General features: G+C 43.9%; 2 protein-coding genes and 1 long non-coding RNA gene across 5 annotated transcripts; 2 read left to right on the top strand and 1 right to left on the bottom strand.

Moving 5' to 3' along the window:
* On the top strand, positions 1-2,650 carry LOC129353689 (uncharacterized). The gene is made up of 4 exons (XR_008605047.1): positions 1-95; positions 578-661; positions 2,094-2,265; positions 2,346-2,650. It is a non-coding gene; the product is annotated as an uncharacterized LOC129353689 (long non-coding RNA).
* Positions 2,651-3,424: 774 nt separating this feature from the next.
* Positions 3,425-10,138, bottom strand: bub1ba (BUB1 mitotic checkpoint serine/threonine kinase Ba). 2 transcript variants are annotated; one of them, XR_008605045.1, is made up of 13 exons: positions 10,018-10,138; positions 8,921-8,954; positions 8,272-8,447; positions 8,096-8,184; positions 7,951-8,024; positions 7,748-7,875; positions 6,748-7,089; positions 6,522-6,644; positions 5,700-5,794; positions 5,451-5,616; positions 4,291-4,578; positions 4,119-4,213; positions 3,425-3,604 (listed from the first exon to the last, which is right to left on the bottom strand). XR_008605045.1 is itself a non-coding variant. In XM_055023046.1 (13 exons), the coding sequence occupies exons 1-13, from the start codon at positions 10,097-10,099 to the stop codon at positions 3,487-3,489; spliced, it is 1,797 nt and encodes a 598-aa protein (XP_054879021.1). In that variant the 5' UTR covers positions 10,100-10,138; the 3' UTR covers positions 3,425-3,486. The 2 variants fall into 2 exon arrangements, 1 of the variants encoding a protein (XP_054879021.1); XM_055023046.1 differs by having other exon boundaries at positions 5,464-5,616.
* LOC129353682 (kunitz-type protease inhibitor 1-like) lies at positions 9,200-19,001 on the top strand. 2 transcript variants are annotated; one of them, XM_055023047.1, is made up of 11 exons: positions 9,200-9,313; positions 10,893-11,530; positions 13,003-13,163; positions 13,721-13,862; positions 15,514-15,684; positions 15,778-15,813; positions 15,898-16,026; positions 16,351-16,401; positions 16,474-16,644; positions 17,005-17,082; positions 18,383-19,001. In XM_055023047.1, the coding sequence occupies exons 2-11, from the start codon at positions 11,146-11,148 to the stop codon at positions 18,574-18,576; spliced, it is 1,518 nt and encodes a 505-aa protein (XP_054879022.1). In that variant the 5' UTR covers positions 9,200-9,313; positions 10,893-11,145; the 3' UTR covers positions 18,577-19,001. The 2 variants fall into 2 exon arrangements, with proteins under 2 accessions (XP_054879022.1, XP_054879023.1); XM_055023048.1 differs by having other exon boundaries at positions 9,229-9,274.
* The last annotated feature ends 1,950 nt before the right edge of the window (positions 19,002-20,951 follow it).

Genomic DNA, 20,951 nt, shown 5'->3' with positions numbered 1-20,951 from the left:
AAAAGCTGGTCGGGTTCGGCTCCTTATTCCAGTCTAAATATGAAGTAATTTGTTCTCTGCAGCTTGAAGAAGAAATGAGTCTCCAGAGGAAAAAGGTTCATGATTTTTTAATTTAAAAAAATCAAATGAAAAGGGAGATTTTATTTTAACTCTGAACACGTCCAAACTCTGCCTCAAGTTATTTTAATAAGTCAGATATGCAAACATCTATTAGAACAGGCCTAAAGTTAGACGTGAACATCATTTATCAGTCAGAATAAATGGCTGCACTGAAACCTTCAAATGATCCAGAATCTTAAACCTCCATCTGAGCTTTAGGGCTGAGATCAAAATGAGTCAATTTCCACCAAAAAAGAAAAAAACTCAGAAGGTTTGAGATAATAAACCTCAAAAATTTACTAGAAAAAATACATGGAAACATCTGAGTGTCAAAAGTAAAAAAATGTTTGACCTTTAGACATTTTTTGGTTTCAACATTTGAGAATTTTCAACTTTAAAAACTGATATATTCTAGAACATTTCTGAGAATTATCTCAAAATGTCAGAAATATTTGATCATTTTTTCTATGTACAACAGAACCTGCTGCTGAAAACCCAAACAGGCACAGAGCGTCTGAAACGGATCAGAGCTGATCAGAATCAACACCTGAAGCTGAACCAGGTAGAACCCGGTGGAACCAGGTAGAACCCAGTGGAACCAGGTAGAACCCGGTGGGACCAGGTAGAACCAGGTGGAACCAGGTAGAACCAGGTAGAACCAGGTGGAACCTGGTAGAACAAGGTGGAACCGGGTAGAACCAGGTGCAACCAGGTAGAACCAGGTGGAACCAGGTGGAACCAGGTAGAACCCAGTGGAACCAGGTAGAACCAGGTGGAACCAGGTAGAACCAGGTGGAACCAGGTAGAACCAGGTAGAACCCGGTGGAACCTGGTAGAACAAGGTGGAACCGGGTAGAACCAGGTGCAACCAGGTAGAACCAGGTGGAACCAGGTGGAACCAGGTAGAACCAGGTGCAACCACGTAGAACCAGGTAGAACCAGGTGGAACCCGGTGCAACCTGGTAGAACAAGGTGGAACCGGGTAGAACCAGGTGCAACCAGGTAGAACCCGGTGGAACCAGGTGGAACCTGGTGGAACCACGTAGAACCAGGTGGAACCACGTAGAACCAGGTGGAACCAGGTAGAACCAGGTGGAACCACGTAGAACCAGGTGGAACCAGGTGGAACCTGGTAGAACCACGTAGAACCAGGTAGAACCAGGTGGAACCTGGTAGAACCAGGTGGAACCGCACCTCTCACCCTGGCGCCTCTGGAGATCGGACCAGAACTCCCAAAAACTCCAGGAATAGAATAATTTTTCCCATCCATCAGACAGAATCTGTTTAATAAAACCTCTTACCAGCCTGAGGTTTAGTTGAGCTCAACTAAAGGTCATGACCTGTCTGTGGACAAGGCGCCAACTGGTCCAAACTGGCATCAGAACCAAAACTGATACAAATAAAATTTCCAAATAACAATAATATGTCAATTTGTCATCATTTATTGCCACAATTAACCAATAATGATGGTAAATTCTCATGAATTAAACGAATCGGTTGGAAAATATCGATACAGTGAGTTCAGTGAGTTACAGCATTCCACCAGTGACCGACAGGGGGCGCCACGCGTGGCATGGAAACAAAACAAACGAGTTTGTGCAGAAAATATTGAGAAAGTTTAGCGGCTGCGCTGCTTTAGAAACCCGACATGTGCAGGCCCGTCTGTGGGCCGAACCAGAACCATCAGAACCGCGTTAGAACCCCAGCAGAGAAACACTGCATCTGGGCTGGCAGAGCAGAACCTCAGAGTTCTGGAGACCCGGCCCGGTTGCTCAACTGGATCATGAACCGGGTCAGACATGGAGCTGCTCTCGGATCAGTTTGCAGCTGAACGTTCATTCATGCGGATCAGTTTACAGCAGCACATCCGGACGGGACGGGCTCCGAACCAGACCTGGTTCCGACCCGGTTCTGACTGACCGCTCTCATATCCAGATGTTCTGACAAAGTTCTGCTGAGAACAACAGGATGAACTAAAACCTGTTTTTCTCCAGAGAACAAAGAGCTGAACGGTTCTGAGGGCCCGTTTGAGTCGGAACCGCAGAACTGTGACCCGGATCCGGTTCCGCCTCAGGTGTATTTACCTGGCCGTAGAGTCCAGATGGTCCAGATCCCGCCGCGCTCTGCTCCTCTCCTCCTCACATCTCCCGTCTCACCTTGTCCCAGGTAAGTGGGCGGAGCCTGCAGGTCAGCGACAGACTGGAGGAACCCCGAGACTCAGATTTTTATTACTATTGAACATTTAGTGGAAGAAGGACATGTGAGGTCAGACCCCTGAAGCCCACCGGCCCAGTTCGCGTTAGGAAGCGGCAGTTGGAGCTGAAGCCGCAGGGAGCGGCGGGTCCGCGGCCCCAGCAGCGAGCAGGAGGCTCCGGTCCGAGCAGGCAGCAGCACGCCCGGTTCTGCCCCGGGCTCAGCGGAACCGACGTGACTCAACAGCCCGAACCGCCCGCCACAGCTCCGAACCGAGGCGGGGATTTTCATCTGCATGGACGAATCATGTTTCAACTTATTAATAAATCATTTCATATGAAGCTTTATTGTCATAAAAACCTTCAATAAACATCTGAAAACCACAACAGTGTATTAAATAAAAAGGATTAAACTCAGAAAGTTTCTGGGATTCAAAAAGGTGGAAATTCATCATAAAAATGTCTGAAATGAGATGGAAAGTTTTGCATTTTCAAATTCAAGGTTTTAGAAAAAAACTTGGAATTTTTTAGTCTCAAAAAATAAAAAACTGAGAAACTTTCAGATTAAAGTCAGAATGTTTTTTTTTTTTTAGAAAAATTGGGATTTTCTGAGTTAATTTTTTATAAATTGTTATAAAAACCCAGAATTTTTTTTAGAAAAAATGTTTGAAGTTTAGAAGTTTAAATTTTGCTAGAAAAACAAGAAACTTTGAGAATAATCTCAGAACTTTACTAGAAAACACAAGAACATTTTTGAGTCTGAAAAGTCAAATTTAAAAAAGTAGTACATTTCAAACAGCTGAAAATTTGCTAGCAACAAATCAGAAAAGATTTTCCATAAATATAAAATCTGTAAGTTGGAAAATTCAAAATTTTTTTAGAAAACCACTTAAATTTTTAAATAAATATTAGGAATATTCTAGAAAAAGAATCTGTTGAAGTGAAAAAAGGAATTTATCTGAAAAAAAGCATATAGTTTGAAAAGTCAATTTTTTTCCCAAACCAATTCTGCTAATATAAAACTTTCAGAATTTTTTTTCAGAAATGTCAGAATAATCTGTTTCTGCCTGCAGCCGTCCTGACACAGCGCCCTCTGCTGGTTCCACGATCAAATGAGCAAGCCAGACAGCAGCTGCAACAAATAGTGTTTTCCTTTATTAATGAAACCAAATATCAAACAGACAACATGGATGCTTCACAGATAGAGCTCGGAAAGCTCGTCCTTCAGCTCCGACAGGATGGAGGTGGAAGAGCGACCGCCGGCGTTCAGCAGCGAACCGAAAAACCTTCGCCAGGCCGTCGTGACGACGTCGCTGCAGCAGAAAGAAAGAATCATTTTAAACATTTAGTGTTCGACTCAGAGGCAGCCATTCAAACTTCAGTTACAATGTAAGACAAACCAGTTTACTGTGGTAGATAAAACCAGTTTACCCAGTGCAATGCTATGGACATAACCATGTTTATGTCAGTCACACATAAACAGCCTGAAACTGATTAGACTGGCCTTCATGGAGGGAACAGAAGCTCAACTGTTTCCTCCACCTGGACTCACCTGGACTCACCTGGACTCACCTGGCTCCAGGTGAGTCCAGGTGAGCGTAACTCTGGTTCTGATCCGTTTCTATGACATCATGTCTCAGCATGAAAGCCTGCTTTTATATCACCAACTTTCATTATTTCTCAAGGTCATTTACAGAACTGAGGGGTTCTGGTTCTGCTGGGACCAGAACTGGGTCCATTACTGCCCCAGCAGTAATGGAAACAGGAAACAGAACCAGTTTCCTGTGACTGCGTGTTTCTGTTCTACAGTATTGGGTCGAACCGTACTGCTCCACTGTCCAGCTGCTGCCGCGTTTCTCTGGTTTCATCTCGCTGTTGGTCAACAGGAAGTAGATGGTTTCAGCCACGCCCACCAGGTCCACCTGACAGGAAACGGAACAGACCCGGTGAAACCGACCCGTTCTGACCCGGGGGTCCGACGTGACGAGGGCGTGCTCACGGTGTGAGGCGGGTCGGCGGGCTGCAGCAGACCCAGCCTGAGGTAGGCCTGAGCGGACGGGATCTGCTGGACGGACCGGACGTCTTTCTGCAGATCCAGGTCCAGCGAGGACGACCAGTCCAGCGGGAAGATCCAGTCCTGGGACGCGGCGGCGCCGCAGGAGGCCAGGATGCCGGGCCGCAGCCCCGCATGCAGCAGGCTGCGGCCGTGCAGCTGCAGCACCAGCTCCAGCAGCCTGACGGCTTTCGCTCCGACGCACGCCGGATCCGGACCGCAGTCCGATACAACCTGACCACAGAACACGGCGGAAACTGACCAGTTACCAGGACGACGCACAGGATGCACAGCTCTGCATCAGCAGGCGACTCCGAACCCAGTGAAGGAAAGTCAACATTTTTACTCTAATATTTTGACTTTATTCTCATAAAATCACAACTTCTTAAAAATCACATGTTCCAAAAATAAAGTTGCTGAATGAGAATAAAATCAAAATATTAAGAAAGTTTTTTTACTTTATTCTCAAAATATTTTGACTTTGTCATAAGATCTTAAAATGTATAATATAATGAAAATAAAGTCATAATAATATGACAATAAAATGGTAATGTCACAATAATAGACAGAATATTCTGACCTTATTTTTGTAATATCACAACTTCTTTAAAGTCATAATAACAGAATCAGGTGATGCATAATAAATCATAATATTGATTTTTAATCAAACAGAACCTGAAGTTATTATCTTTGGACATAAAGGGGAACAATCTAAAGTTACAGCTCTGGAGTTATAGATCTGGAGTTATAGATCTGGAGTTATGTGTGTGACTGAATCTGGGTTTGAACATTCTGAGTCACATAAAGACGGTTCCAAAGTCGGCCTTCTGTCACCTGAAGAACGTTTTAAAAATACACAAAAATTCTGCGGTTTTTATTGTTTTAACCTTCCAGACCTCTGAGGTCCTCTGGTTCTGTGGAGCTGACCAGAACCAGAACCAGACATGGAGGAGTTGCATTCAGCTTCTATGCACCACAAATATGGAACAAACTTTTATAAAACTGCAAAACAGCTGAAAAACAGTTGTTTTTGATTCATAATGAATGAAACACTGACCAACAAATTTATATGTAAAGATGGCTGAATGACTGACTGACTGACTGACTGAGTGGTCTCACAGTGAGCTGGTGGTCTGCTGGCAGCCTGTAGACGGTGATGCAGCCGTCCTCAAACCGGAAGCAGCTGATCAGAGCAGCTCTGTCGGCAGACGGCGAGTTCTCATTCAGGCGGGTGAACAGGTAGAAATCCCAGGGGGCTGAGCAGCGCTCCACCTGCAGCAGGAAGCATCAGTCAGTCACATGACCAGCAGGCGGTGGGCGGGCCAGCTGGGCCCATCAGAACCAGGAAGACTCACCTTTATAAACACAGACTGATTTTCTGCAGCTGCTCTGAAGATGGAGACGCTGCCTCTGTCCAAAAGTCTACTTCGAATGAAGAATGTGTCGCCCCCTAGTGGCCAAAGCAAAGTAAAGCTGGGTTTCCTTTAATTCCAGGCCCGGTGTCACATGACTCACACAGCCAATCAGCAGCAGGTCCCGTCTGAAGCCGTTAATATTTAGAGCGGGGTTCATAAACATTCTGGAATGTGATTATTTTTATAGAAAATTGTTTTATAATGAATGTTTTCAGCTGGATGCAGACTGGCTGAGTTTGCTGGGATCATCTTTCTGTTTGGGGAAAACATGGCGGCTTGTTTCCACCTCCAGGCTTTTAGATCCACATGGAAGAAAACATTTTCTGTTTTTTTCCATGTTTTCCAATATGGAAAAAACCAGCATCATAAGTGAGTTTAGAAAAAATATTTTCTAATTTGTAGCAGCCAGAAAATAAATTAAAACAGAGAAATGTTTGTTTTAGTTTCTATGTAATCTGAGAAAAACCAGTTTTCACAAAAACAAAGAAAAACTGAAACCTGCGGATTTAACATGCAAACAGAAATCTGTCACAATAACCAATAAATCAATTAACTGCATGATAAATCAATATCATTGATTTAATTTCTGAGACAATATATTGTTATCATGACAGGCCTAATTGAAACCAAAAGATTAACCTTAACTGGGACAAAAACCAGTTTACTCTGGTAACTGAGGACTCGTCCCTGAGGAACTCCACAACTACAAATTAAAAATACCAATCTAGAGTTAATGAATCAGAACCCAGTTCAGAATAATACCGAGGTCCAGAACGCTGCACTCCTCAACAGCAGGCAGGGGGCGCTGCTCCGAATGAACGTTTGGAGAGGAAGTGATGTCAAAAAGCTCCAACAGCTGTCTGCGGACTTCCGGGTCGCAGGGATCTACAGCGGGAAGATAAACAGAACTCCAGAACATAGAACCATTTCTGTAGAACCCACTGACAAAAACATCCGTTTCATTTTCTAATCCAGGAACCTTCTGTACCATGAGACCGACTGAGACCCTCCTGGTGCTGGTCTTGGTGCTGCTGCTGGTGCTGGTCTTGGTGCTGCTCCTGGTGCTGGTTCTGGTCCAGTGGACTGGAGTTTCCCCCGAACGGTTCTCCAGGAGAAGTGAGGGATGCTGCTTCCACACTGATCTCCTCTATGGGGCTCAGCTGCTTTTTGGGCTGAGAGACGCTTTCCTGGGAACCGAGGTCCCGCTCGGCCCGGAGGTCCCGCTCGGCCCGGAGGTCCCGCTCGGCCCGGAGGTCCCGCTCGGCCCGGTCCCGCTCGGCCCGGAGGTCCCGCTCGGCCCGGAGGTCCCGCTCGGCCCAACTGGGCTGACCTGAGAAGCCGAACACATAAGAATCACCAGCCTGATCTGATGCAGGTTAAACAAAAACTGCTGACCTTTGAGAAGTTAAACTCAAAAGTTTGACTCCTTTGAGTTTAACAGAATTTAAGGAAAATGATTGAAATTCAGGAGAATTTTAATGTTAAATCATCAAAATTTCAACAAGTTCTTCATTTCACTTCTTGTCATTGTTCTTACTTTATATTGCAAAAGGCACATCCTGTCAGGTTGAGTTTTTCCATCATTCATAAAACATTCAGTCTCTTCTGCATGTTTGTGTTGAATTCGACAACGGAATATTGGAAACAGGCTAAAAATGTTCATTTTTAAATTACTAGATAATTTTGTAATAATTTGAGAATAAAGTTGCAATTTTACAAGCATAAAGTCAAAATCTTATTTTTTAATAATAGTTTGTTATTGTGTTATGACTTTTTAAAAGTAATATTAAGAAAATACAGTTAATTTTGTTTTAAGTTCTACAATCATGAGAATAAATTCAAGATATTATGATGCAATTTTTTTTATCAGAATATTTTGACTTTATTCTTGTAATATTAAATAAAGTTGTCATGAAATGAGAATAAAGTCAGAAAATTCAGAAAAATCATAAGATCAAGAAACATGAATATAAAACGGTTCTGGTCACCTGGTGGCCGGTTCTGCTGGTGGTTCTGTTCGGGTCGGGCTGGAAACTGGACCCTCACACAGAGTCCCTTCTCATCGGGTCGCAGGAAGACGTCATCTGGCAGCTCGTCTGAGGACGGATCCGACCTCCTGCAGAACAGTGTCAGATGGTGAGACGGGGGAGTTCTGGTTCCGGTCCGATTCTAGTCGGTTATGGTTGGTTACCTGGCGGACTCTTCGAAACCAGACTCATCCAGTATTTTGAAGGGAGCAGCAGCAGGTGGATCTGCGTTGCTGATCTGACAGGAGAAAGAGAACTGAGTCCATTGCCGTACTCAATGAGCAGAACCAGAACCGGATCAGAACCCACCTGTTGGGACTTTCTGAGCAGCAGCCTCTTCTTCTCCTCCAGCTCCTGACTCAACTGCTCCTGCTGCTCCTTCAGGCGTCTCATCTTCTCTGCAGGAAGCAACCAGAAGCTGAAACTGAAGCGCTAACTCTCGTTTCCCACAGGCAGTGAAGGCCTCATGAGGACAGCGAACGCACCTTCCATCTCCTTCTGTTTCTGCTGGTTGTATCTTTCGGCCCGCAGCTCCTCGAAGCACAGCTCCTCCCCTCCTCTCATCAGGTCCTCTTTACAGTAAGGGCTCCACTGGCTGGCCCCGCCCCCATCCTGAAGCCCCGCCCCCATGTTCACCTGCCCTGTGCTCTCATTGGCTGATCTGCAACCATCAAACAGATCATTTATTTAAATTTTTTTAACTTATATTGCACACTGAATGTCACATTTTAAATGTTTTTTATATTTGTTTTAATAGTTGATTAAAAACAAATATTGTTTGTGCCACTTTTCCATCCACTCAACTTTCCAGTAATGAATTGAAATATTGCCAGTTTCTTTAATTATTACTATTAGAGGTTTAAATTCTTGTCAAACATGTGACAACTGTCTTCTTTATGACCATAAATTATTATTTCTATTTTAAAAATATATAATTTTTAGTGATGTGTAATACTGTAAACATTTAAAATTTTATGGTTTTTTTTTATTAACTGGAATCAGCAGAATTATACAAATAATTTGATTTATAATCTATAATACTTAAAGTTCAACTGGTTCTTTAAATCACAACTAGTAAACTGTAATATTTCATTTTAAAGCTGCTCTGCTTTAACTTTGACAGATTTCACTTACTGAGAGCTGACCAACAATTCTTCCATCTCCGCACCTGCATCGATCAGAAACCAAAGAGTCAATCACTAACCAATAATCAACAAGCTCATCTCCAAATTTGTTGAATATTCAAGTCATGGTGTAAAAACAATAAAAAGAAAGAATGTACAAGCCATTTGTGCAAAAATTACCTTTAAAAAAAAGACAAAACCCTTAAAAATGTGCCTATCTCCTTTACTCACTTCTAACTCTGGCAAACTTCCTGTTTGAGTCGTCATGCTTTTATTCTGAAGGTGCAACTTCCCGCTTAACGGTCAGCGCAAAGGCAACTTAACGGCAAACCGAAGAAAGAAGATAAACTAACGGAGATAACATGTACGTAGCTTTCGGCAGCCCTCTTTATAGACACACAAGGTACGTTTATGACGGAAATAAGTACATGTCTGAAATATTGTGACTCAAACTGTTCATTTGTTTGATAATGTGCCAAAACTAAAGTTAATTTAGGTTGTAAACATTATTAGAACAACAGCAGTTTTCAGAAACGTAATGGAACAGTTACAATGCACGTAATGTTGAAGTAATAATACAGCTGCCAACATGAGTCAGTGATATTTTAAGCCATAATGTTACAAAAGAAAACGGAACATTGATCGGTCTGTCCGCTGACAGTGCGCTTAATAAGGAACCAGGATGAATTTAGCCTGGCATGGAGCAGGATAGCTGCAGGGGATAAACCACCACGATAAATAAGTCCAGGATACCTGGAAAATACCGGTTTATTCAGTAACTTGGATTTGGGATTCAGCCCTCCGATTTTATGGAAATCATCACTTTGTGGTTGTTTATTCTGCGCCGAATTTGATAAAGAGCTTGTATTAGGCCGTATTTACGTTTAGAGTTACAAATGTTGGCGTTCTTAATGTCAGTAATCACATTTATACTAAAGTTTGTCGGTTTTTCTGTGAAATTCGGCTGAAAATGTCAGAGGAGTGGATTAAAGTCGTTCGAAGGAACCGTTAGAGACTCGAGCGCTTTCAGTAACCACCAGCGAAGAAAGGATTCGCGTTTTGCTTCAAGTATTCATTACAAAACAATATTATAACAAGTTTTCTTACCGGAAGTGTTATGAAAAAGACCAAAACAAGATTCAAACAACCCGCTCCCGTCACAGGCGCTTGCTGACTTCCTCTGGCGCATATGAGTGGCCCCAGTGCGCTGCACCGCCTCTACTGGTTATAACTGGTATTGCACCATAAATATTAAGGATGGATGGATGGATGGATGGATGGATGGATGGATGGATGGATGGATGGATGGATGGATGGATGGATGGATGGATGGATGGATGGATGGATGGATGGATGGATGGATGGATGGATGGATGGATGGATGGATGGATGGATGGATGGATGGATAAAAGTATTAATTATACTGTGCTTAAGCTGTTCCAATATTTTTCTCATCAACAGTCATAATTAACTTATGTTAGTGAGTATAATTTTTTGATATATTAAAAAAAGAAGGAAAGAGAAAGAAAATGTGTACAACTCAAAATAGTTAATAATAATAATAAAGTAATTATAAGCAGGAGTATTAATATTATTCCAATTATAATTACTAGTCATTCTTTTTCAAATTATTTTGTTGAAGATGAAATAAAATAACAATAAAAACAAACTAAGATTAATAATACAAAATAAGACAAAAACTAACCAAAAAATGTAATAAAACTTCTTGTTTTTTTACAAAAATGTATTTTTGTTTAGATTGAATGCCATTGAGAGATAACGCACTAACAAACAATAAACATATATCTATTTTAAAATAAACATATATCTATTTGTTGTGACTTTGGATGAACCAGAAAAATCACCTGAATTTTGAAATCTGCTTATCTGTTTCTAGGCACTGGAGAGAAAACTTGCCAATGTGTAGATTTATTATTTTCTTATTTTTAAAACGGCATGAAAAGTTTTGCTTTTCTCTCCAGGTTTGTGCTGATCCCACGGTGAGATCCGCTCACAGTGGGATCCATTCCTGCAGTGTCATCGATTGAAACCTGGCCTCTGCTTTCTGTGGGCCACACCTGAGTGACGTCAGAGGCGCGTCACCTTATTGGTCTGCTGTGTATTTTGTCAACAGGTGAGACACACCAAAGCAGCGCGCGCTGAGGAGCGCCTCAAGCCTTCCTGTTTTCTGTCGGACTCTTCTCCGTTTTCCCCGTCAGTTCGAGCTGACTGGAAATGTTCCGGTTCGGTACTTCCTCTCTGCTGCTGCTGGTTCTGCTTAGCTGCGCGCGGCGCGGCGCGGCGGAGCAATGCGGCGGCGACGCGTTCGTCTCCGGCACTGAGAACTTCGTCCTGGACGCGAAGGACGCGGTGGAGGACGGCGCCGCTCTGCTGGGCACGCAGGCCGTGTCCGTGGATGAGGAGTGCGAGACGCAGTGCTGTAAGGACCCACGCTGCAACCTGGCGCTGCTGGAGCCGCGCGACGAGGAGCAGGAGACGCGCACGTGCTTCCTGCTTGACTGTGTCCATAAAAACCGTTTCGTGTGTCGGTTCGTGAACCAGGCCGGATACAAGAGCTACATTAGGACGAGCACCCACCAGAGATACCTGGAGGCACCAGGTGAGGGCGCTAACGCCAATCAATACCTAATCAATAGCAACAATCACCAGAGAGAAAACACCGGAAGTAGTTTTAATTCAGCAAAAATATTGATCCAGAACTGATTTATTTAAATGTTCTTTGTCAATCAGTAATTGTATTTTAAAACTTTTTAAGAAACTCAATCTGCCTTTAATTGTTTAGTTTTTGTTGGGCTTTTATATCAGCGTTTTAAAGAGACAGGCTCCTTCATTTAGCTGAAATACCAACATCCTCCACAAGTAGACATCCAAAGGAAACTTCTTGCCTGCAGATAGATGCATTTTAAAACCCGCAGCGTGCGTGACGCCCCTGGCTGCATTCTGCCCTGGGCAGTGAGCCTCATCACTGTCATCACTAATCACTTTACAAATCTTAAAATGGCACAGCTTTTCCGTTTAAAGTCTATAAACTGGTTTAGACACCAGCAGCCAGAATTTGAAACGTTCTCCATTTTCCTTAAAATGAGTTAAACTTGAGAAAGACGATCAAACTGAAGGACGATGAGCGTTTTCAGGTCTGGGATCAAAACCTGGCTGATTTCATCTCTGTTCTTGGAGACTCTGGAGTCGGCGTTATCTTTGAGATTATTTACGTAGATTTAGACCAAGAATTGGGAATATGTTGTGTCCTTGTGACGTGATGCTGATTTTCTTGGCTAACACTGCATGTTGTTTGTTCTTCAAGGTCATTAATGCTGAACTGCAATAATAAATAGTTTTGTGAATTTGAAATTTCACGTAGGAAGTGAAATTTCCTACGTGAAATTCTGTCCCAAATCCAACATGGCTGCTAAATGTGTATTATTGGCGTTTATTGCAACGTTACGTCAGTTTTCTGATGTTGATGACAGGTGCAAATAGAAAAACACTGAAATGCTCCAAACTGGTTCTACAAAAGGAAGTCCTCCAGGCCACTAGAGGGAGTCCACCACCAAATCACACGAGACCAGAGCTCAGTAAGGACAGAATATTCAAAAGAAACATTGAGAAAGACAGAACAATCACAAAACTCTTCATGTCTTCTTCAAAATTTTATGAAAGCAGCATAATTATGGCACTAAAAGTTGCTCCAGACTCCCCCTAGTGGTCTGGAGGACCTCTGTTTTGTAGAGACAGTTTACAGCGTTTCTAATTTTTGATTTTTTTTTTTTTTTTTTTTGCTTCCATTTCTTGTGTTTGCAGAATTTGTTGGAGTTTGCATCCTTCATGTTTTTTTTGCATTGCAGCTTTCATATTCTTCATCTTAAATCAGTTGACAAATTGCTAACATGTCTCTTTTTGAAGTTTGATGAAGTGAAGACACCAGGAGAGATGTCCACTGTAAGTCAGCTGATTCTGTCTCTGAGTGGACCTGTCCCTTTAACAAGGAGAAAACATTCATCTGAAAGTGTTTGTTCCAGAGGAAACGTCGTTTCAGTCTCAGCCGTGTCGTAAACATCTGCTGTTTCCCAGGTGAGCTGGCTCCGCCCATCGCCAACGCCGGCCCTGACGTTGTCCTTCAGCCCGGAGAGAACGTGACGCTCAACGGCTCCGAGAGCATGCCACTGCACCAGGCTAAGATCTCCGACTACAAATGGACTCAGCAGAGCGGAGACCAGAGCCTGAAGCTGGAGGTAACACCTGCAGGGGGCGGGGCTTCACCTGGTCTGATGCGTTCAGTGGAACTGCTGGCCCAATTCCTGAGTCCAGTCCCAGAGTCCAGCTCTAGTGACTGCCAGAGCTGGTAGTAACTAGTTACTTTTACTCAGTTACATTTACTTGAGTAATCTACTCTGTACTTTTATTTTGTTTGGGAAAATTTATCATAAAATATTTCTGCTCTTTCTGGAGTAAAATTTCTGTATTTTCTTCCGACTGAATGAAAAACAAACACCTGCAGCTTCTGAAGTTTGTTTTATTCAAAGAAACTGATTTGGAAACATTTTATTTTGCCTGATTTTTCCACTGATATTAATTATTGTCACTTAACTTTATCTTTGGTCCAATTTTTAAACATTGATTGATTGATAATTTGGTTAATACTTGAACAGATACTTTTTGCTCTTAATTTTTTGGACGGATACTTTTTACCGTTGGCTCCTCTGTCTCCTCTGATGAGGTCGTATTAGAGGTCGCGTCTCTCTGCGGACCGGACCTTCACGTTGTGCCATTTTCCTCTGACTGTCTGCAGAAGACCGACCATGACGACCAGGTGAGGCTCTCCGACCTGCAGCCGGGCTCCTACGTCTTGAAGCTGACCGTCACAGACTCCAAGGGGAAGAGCAGCCATGACACGACCACCGTCAAGGTCCTCACCCCAGAGCTGTCCATCTGTGAGTGCTCATGGGAAATGTAGGCCTCGCTGCTGCTGATTGATCCACAGGATCAAACACTTTGTTGATAACTGAGCAGATTGACTGTTTAGCTTAGCATGACGTCTGTTTTCAGATCGCTCCTTTCGAGGATTTAGCAGTTTGTTCATAAAGTTAAAGTCGGTCAGTTCATGATTTCAGCAATAGTTGATCATAAAACGGATTTCTTGAAGCTCCGGGTTTTGCTGACAGACTGGTTCGATGGATCGTCTCCCGGTTGCTGGAGTGTTAAAGCGATCTGCTGCCAGGCAGGAAACCTTTTAAGGAATCTTCTGAGTCAGTTCTGACCTGGAGGGATCGATTCATTTCCAACAGGATCTACTTCCTGGTCACAAAGTTTGTTGTTCTTCTGATGGATCGACTGACGTTTAGTTGATGGTTTAAGGTGTAAACTTCAAGGATCTGCTGCCTGTTGGTGGATTATTTGAGGCATGTCGTTTTCCAGGTTTGATAATCTGGGTCGGCCTGGTTTAATGGATCTCTTCTCATCCGTTCATTGTTTAGACGCCACGGCGCTCTGCATGGTTTAAACGCTGAGCTGCTTCAGCAGCCAGCAGTTAAAACCAGCTGAAGGGAAATGTCTGAAACCTGCAGGGCGGTTTGAGGGATCCACTGCCTATCGGTCCCTGAAAGTTTAACTGGCAAACTTTAGGGATCTACTAACTTCTGACTGGCCATTTGAAGGTTTCCGTTGGGTTCTACTGGCAGGCAGTGAAACATTTAATGAACCCAGATTCACTGTTTAAGGAATGTTTATGCATTTGTTTTGAACTGAAGCGATTTCTTTATTTTCATTGGTTCTTTGAAGGATCCACTCTCATCTGCAAAAGGCTTTGAGGAGAGACCTCCTGTCAGGTGACCCTGTCAGGGATCTACTAACTGTTGTGGTGACCTCCCATTGGTTTCTGAGGGGTCTGCTCCCAGTCACTTAATGGTTTAACTGGTAAATGTCCTGTTGCGGCTCTAACTGTTGACTGTTTAAAGGACTTACTGACAGTAAAGTTACATTTAAATAGTGATATTGGCACAAATAATTGATTTAATTGGTTTCTGAACTCTTTACTTCAGATGCTAACAGTTAAAGTTTTAAAAACTTTTTTATAATTTGCAGCTTTTAGTTGCAGTGAAAAACAGAATCATTGCATTTGTTTTGCTAATGTTTGAACTGAATCCCAGTTTTCAAACTGATCATCAACGCCTCTCTTCATACTGGCTGGACTGGTTATTTAACACACACACACACACACACACACACACACACACACACACACACACACACACACACACCCACACACACACACACACACACACACACACACACACACACACACACAGTTTCACAAGGCCTGCTCAGCACAGAACTTGCTCTGCCAGGTCGGCTCTGTGATCTGAGTATCGTTTTAGTTTTATTGAACGGTTTGTGATGTGTTGGAGTATTGATCCTGGTTCTGATCAGTCCCAGCTCCATGGCAGCCACAGGTCAACAGCGCAGCACTCCTTCAACACGCCCTGCTGTGGGTTCGTCTTTAAACCCAGCTGCTCAGCAGGCTGCGCTTTAATCTGGGTTATGTTTGAAGCCACTCTCAGGAAGTGATGTCATGCTCTCCCTCAGCGTACTGCCTGGCTCCGCCAAAGACCGGCCCATGCCGCGCAGCGTTCCCTCGGTGGTATTACAACACAACGACGCGCAGCTGTGAGAAGTTTACCTACGGAGGCTGTTTGCCCAACAAGAACAACTTCCTGTATAATGCAGAGTGTATGTTGGCCTGCAGAGGAGTCACAGGTAACACACACACACACACAGACACACACACACACGTTTATGTTAATGCCACAAACCAGCACCTGGTGACACAATCCGCTCTTTTGTCCTCAGTTTCCTCAGAAAGGAGTATCACTGTAAACACCAATAGTGAGTCCAACTACACACCTCTTCATATCAGCTTACTGTGGGAGGGTTTGGCCTAAGTGTGTGTGTGTGTGTGTGCGTGTGCAGAGGAGTGCGGCTCACCGTGCCGCCCCGATCAGCTGACCTGTGATGACGACTGCTGTTTGGACCGGGCTCTGGAGTGTGACGGTGTGAACCAATGCAGCGACGGCTCTGATGAAAAGCTCTGCAGCAAATGTAATCACACACAGGATCAGTTCATCTATCAGCTCCGACTTTCCTGTCAAAGTCCAGAGTTAAAGACAGGAAAGCAATGCATTCATAAAGCATTGAAAACCTCTGTGTCGCATTAGAAATGGAAGCAAAGCAAAGTTACAAATGTTCAGAATGCAGTTCAGCATCAGAAGAGCCAGTTAGGTAAACTGGGATGAGGTGAAGTGATGTGCTGAGTTTCAAGACCACACGTTTCAGACTGATGTTTGTGATTGGTGCGTTAGTGTAGCCTGTAGTGCCTGGAAACATGGCAGCTAAAAGACAGAGAAATGATTCTCTCGTCTCCAGTGAGCCACACCTTCAACCGCCTGCTGAGCGTCAACGTCAGCGACCTCAAGCGTGAGTTTCTCCTCCGGTCCTCCAGCAGAAATTGGGTTGGATTCTGACCCAGGTCCGTTTGGTTCTCTGCAGTTCAATGCGTGGAGCCTCCTCGCACCGGCCCGTGTCGGGCGCACTTCCACCGCTGGTACTACAACCCCAAAGACAGGAAGTGCGTTCGCTTCATCTACGGTGGCTGCTACGGAAACGGGAACAACTTCGAGGACGAGGACGAATGCAGCGAGACCTGCGACGGAGTAACAGGTAAAGACATGATTGACTCACAAAGCGAGACGAATCATCAGACTTCAAGAACCTCCACTCTGCCGCAGAACGTCTGGAGGACATCAGGACGGTTAGAAACCCAACAGAACCAGAACCAGTAACTTTTTCCAGCTAATGTTGACCAGGAGAACGGCTGAGCTGTAGCTAGATCAGACTTAATGCGGTCCAGCTGCAGCTGAACAATCAATAACTGTCTATAGCGCATTAGACACATGATCTATATCTACATGGTATGTCAGATATTTAAGATAAAACTCAGTAATTATTGACAGACTGATATCAAACAGGTTTTCAGCCCAGACTCCTGAAGGAAACTGAGGTCTGTTTGTGTTTCTGCAGAGAGCAACATGTTCTCCAGGGGGATGTTTGATCGGTTCGGCTCTGATGATGATGATGATGAAAAAGCTGCAGGTTCAGGTACGTTCCTCATAAACCGACTGACCCTGACAGGTTCAGGTCAGACTTCATGGAGTTTAGATATTTACCGGCCTTTTATCTGATAAACGCTGTGACGTTTTCATAATGCAGCGTCCATTTATAGGACTCTGACACCCCCAAATAAAATCCATCAACACGTTGACCTCTGCAAAACTGCTGATTGGTTCATGGAGACAGTATGAGGAAGAAGCTGCTCTAACCAGAGGAGACAGCAACCATCATCCAAACGTTATTCATCCATTCATGCAACCATTGTAGACCTAAAGGGGGCGTGGCTTACAGGGGCGTGTCTCACAGACTTGTCTCACAGAGGCGTGTCTCACAGAGACATGTCTGTCAGAGGTGTGTCTCAGGGGCGTGTCTCACTGAGGCGTGTCTCACTGAGGCGTGTCTCACTGAGGCGTGTCTCACTGAGGTGTGTCTCACAGGGGCGTGTCTCACAGAGGGCGTGTCTCACAGGGGCGTGTCTCACAGAGATGTGTCTGTCAGAGGTGTGTCTCAGGGGCATGGCTTACAGGGGCGTGTCTCACTGAGGCGTGTCTCACAGAGGGCGTGTCTCACTGAGGCGTGTCTCACTGAGGCGTGTCTCACTGAGGCGTGTCTCACAGGGGCGTGTCTCACAGAGGCGTGTCTCACAGGGGCGTGTCTCACAGAGGCGTGTCTCACAGAGGCGTGTCTCACTGAGGCGTGTCTCACAGAGGCGTGTCTCACTGAGACATGTCTGTCAGGGGCGTGTCTCAGGGGCATGGCTTACAGGGGCGTGTCTCACAGAGGCGTGTCTCACAGGGGCGTGTCTCACAGAGATGTGTCTGTCAGAGGTGTGTCTCAGGGGCGTGTCTCAGGGGCATGGCTTACAGGGGGCGTGTCTCACTGAGGCGTAGCTTACAGAGGGGTGTGGCTTACAGAGGCGTGTCTCTCAGATGTGCCTGCAGCTTGGTTTATCTTTGACGCTTGTCCATTCCATGTTCCACTCCAAACCTTTGCAGCACAAAATCTGTAAAATTTGTGCTGTCTGTAAGATCTGGTGCGAAGGCATCAAAAATCAGGCTTCGCTTGTGTCTCGAGTTTTAACCGGATACCTCGGTGGTCGCCGAATCATCTGTTCATCCAATGCTAGCATTAGCATTAGCATCAGCCTCCAGTTTGCAGAGGAAGCGTTCTTAGATTTTACCAGCTGTTTTGTCCCTCCTCAGGATGGTGGTAAATGTTTAAGTGTAGCGCGCGCTCTGCCACCTTCCTGCTGTCTGACAGGAAGTGACCTCGCTGTTTTGTCCTCCAGGCTCCGTCGCCCTGGCTGTGATTCTGGCGGTGGGCATCTTGGCCCTGCTGGCCATCGTGGGGTACTGCTACCTGCGGAGGCGCAGGAAGGCCCCCAGGCGGTCGGCGGGCCCCGGCCGGTCGGCGGGCCCCCCCATGGCGGCGCTGTCGGAGCAGGACACGCTGGTCTACAACAGCACCACCAAGCCTGCCTGATGGAATCATGGCAACCCGGCAAATGGCCTCATCCAGCTCCTGGTTTTGTCTTTTTGTGTCCTTTTCCTTTAAATTCTGTTGTTTTTTCTCCATGTGGGTCGTTTTCCTGAAGCGTTCCTGTTTCAGGTTGAATTTGTGAAAATACTGAAATCTGGATTTTATTTCTGACGCTTGTCAGGCTCAGACAGTTGCTGGTCTGAACAGGTTCATGAATCCGTGTTTGGGTCTCAGGGTCGGTTCGTTTTGTTGCACATCGTATGGAGGTACACGTCATCTTACTCAGTCCAAATCCATCGACAGGAGAAGGAAACTCTGTACAACCTTTCATTTTTAACATGTCAAGCCTCAGTTTTCATTTCAGTTTTTAGTTCAGGACCAAATATCCTGAAATGTTTTGAAGTTTAATAAAAATTTTACTTAAGAAATTTCTGTGTGCTTTTTGCTTCCTGCAGTTTCCATCTCTCTCAGATCATTTTATTCATTTGACATAATGAAATGACATTATGTACTGTAGGCTTTGACAAACTGGAACATTATTGAGAGTGCTGGATCAAAGCAAAGTCATAGAAAACTGAGTGGAAGGAAAAAGTGTCAAAGGTGCCAAAGCAAGAGCTGCAGCTTTGAGATTTGATGGGAAGATGGATGGCTCTAAATTTAGATCAAAGTGTTACAATGACCTAGTCAAAGTCCAGACATGAATCCTGATGAGAACATGTGTAAGAGTTGGAAGCTGAAGTTCTCGTGTTTTCGGACTGAGCCGGAGACGTTCAGAGCTGCTGCAGTAAAACCCAGCAGGCCTGAGTTTGCATTTAATTAAATCCAGAAATGTCGCCTCTCCTTTAAGTCAACAAGAGTTTTTACCTTTTTCTAGCATCGCTGAAGACATTGGCTGTGTCCAAGCATATTTGTAGAAAGTTGAGTGGAAGGAAAAATGCTTTTAAATCTTCTGATATAAAGCAGTGAACCCAGGGTCTTTACAAGAGGAACAAACCCACAGCATCACAGAGCCTCCACTGTACTTGACACTGGATGTAATGTGGAGTATTTATTTGTGTAACATGATGTAAAATTTAAAAAATCACATAGTTTCCAACATATTGTTAAAAAAACATTTTGTTGGTTGTTTCTAGGATTTTCTTTTCCTCATCTCAGGAATAATGCTAAAAGTAGAAACATTCTGTCCAGGAGAGACGATAAAAACTCATCCGTTTTATTCATGATGGACTGAAAAAATATCCTGAAATTTTGTTTTTCTGTAATTCTTTCAGGAAGTCCAAAAACCTCCAGCTGATGCAAGACTCCTCTGAGTTTAAGCTCCTTCCATCAATTATTAATTTAAGTTTTTTCCACATGTTCTCCAGGTGTTGTCTGTGTGTCAAGGTCAAGTACTTCCATCTCCTCCCATTGCCTCAATTTACAATAATGATCAAAATTGAAAACTTTTCTACATAAAGAAACTCTACAGGTCCTTCATAGTTAACTTTCCCAACATCCATTTGAACAATAAAAAACCTTCAGGACTTCCAGAAATGTCACACTGAATAAAATGTTTCACTTTATGCTGATGACTTGTTTGTTTTTATTTCCAACCTCCAAATTTATTCACTGTTTTTGTTTAAAATCATAAAGAGTTTTTCTGTGAAAGTGTTTATGCTCTTCGCCGACCCTGGAGGATGAGGAAAGAGGCTTTTATTTTGAAAGGAGCAGGCAGATAACTGGTTTCAGTGGTGTTTGTGTCTTTGTTCTCCAACAGGCTGAGACTCGCCTGATGTCGCTTCATGTTGTGCAACGTTGTGTTCTCACATCTCCAGGCAGAGCGCAGACATGTTGCCAAACTTGTTTGTGTCCAGAAGCAGGAAGCAGCCGCTGGAAAGGAGGAGTCGCAAACATGTTTCTAACTTTTCACAAAGTTACCAGGAAAGAAGCAAAACATGTTTTATCCCATTTGTGGGATACATTTAGTCGCATAAACGTCAAACAGTTTGAAACTCACTGAAGCAAAACTTTAAAGATCCTTTAAAACGTGATGTTTAAGTTTATCATCTGCTTTGGCAATCAGTTTGATTTCATATCAATAATTTCTGCAGAAATTCTCAATCTTTTTATCAAGTTTTCCAGTTTTCACGCAGCGTCTCTGTTTGTTTGTTTGGGAGCAGAATCCTCACCAGTCCAAAAAGTTTCACCCCCTTTCAGAGTTCTTCAGTTTTTAAGTTCAGTTTAAAAAATATTTTTTAAATGATGATTTAATTTATTAATGGGAAAAACTCAGAACCAATCTGGACCCGTGTGGAAAAAGGAATCACACTTAGACCTGATTCCTGTTCTGCTCCTGCTTGGTTCCATCGAGCGTTTGTGAAAACTGGTGAAGCAGTGGA

Source organism: Poeciliopsis prolifica, unplaced genomic scaffold, assembly GCF_027474105.1.
Source record: "Poeciliopsis prolifica strain line A6 unplaced genomic scaffold, Auburn_PproV2 SCAFFOLD094, whole genome shotgun sequence".
NCBI classification, from domain to species: domain Eukaryota; kingdom Metazoa; phylum Chordata; class Actinopteri; order Cyprinodontiformes; family Poeciliidae; genus Poeciliopsis; species Poeciliopsis prolifica.
The sequence above is the reverse complement of the archived record's forward strand: the minus strand, read 5'-3'. Positions and strand labels throughout refer to the sequence as shown.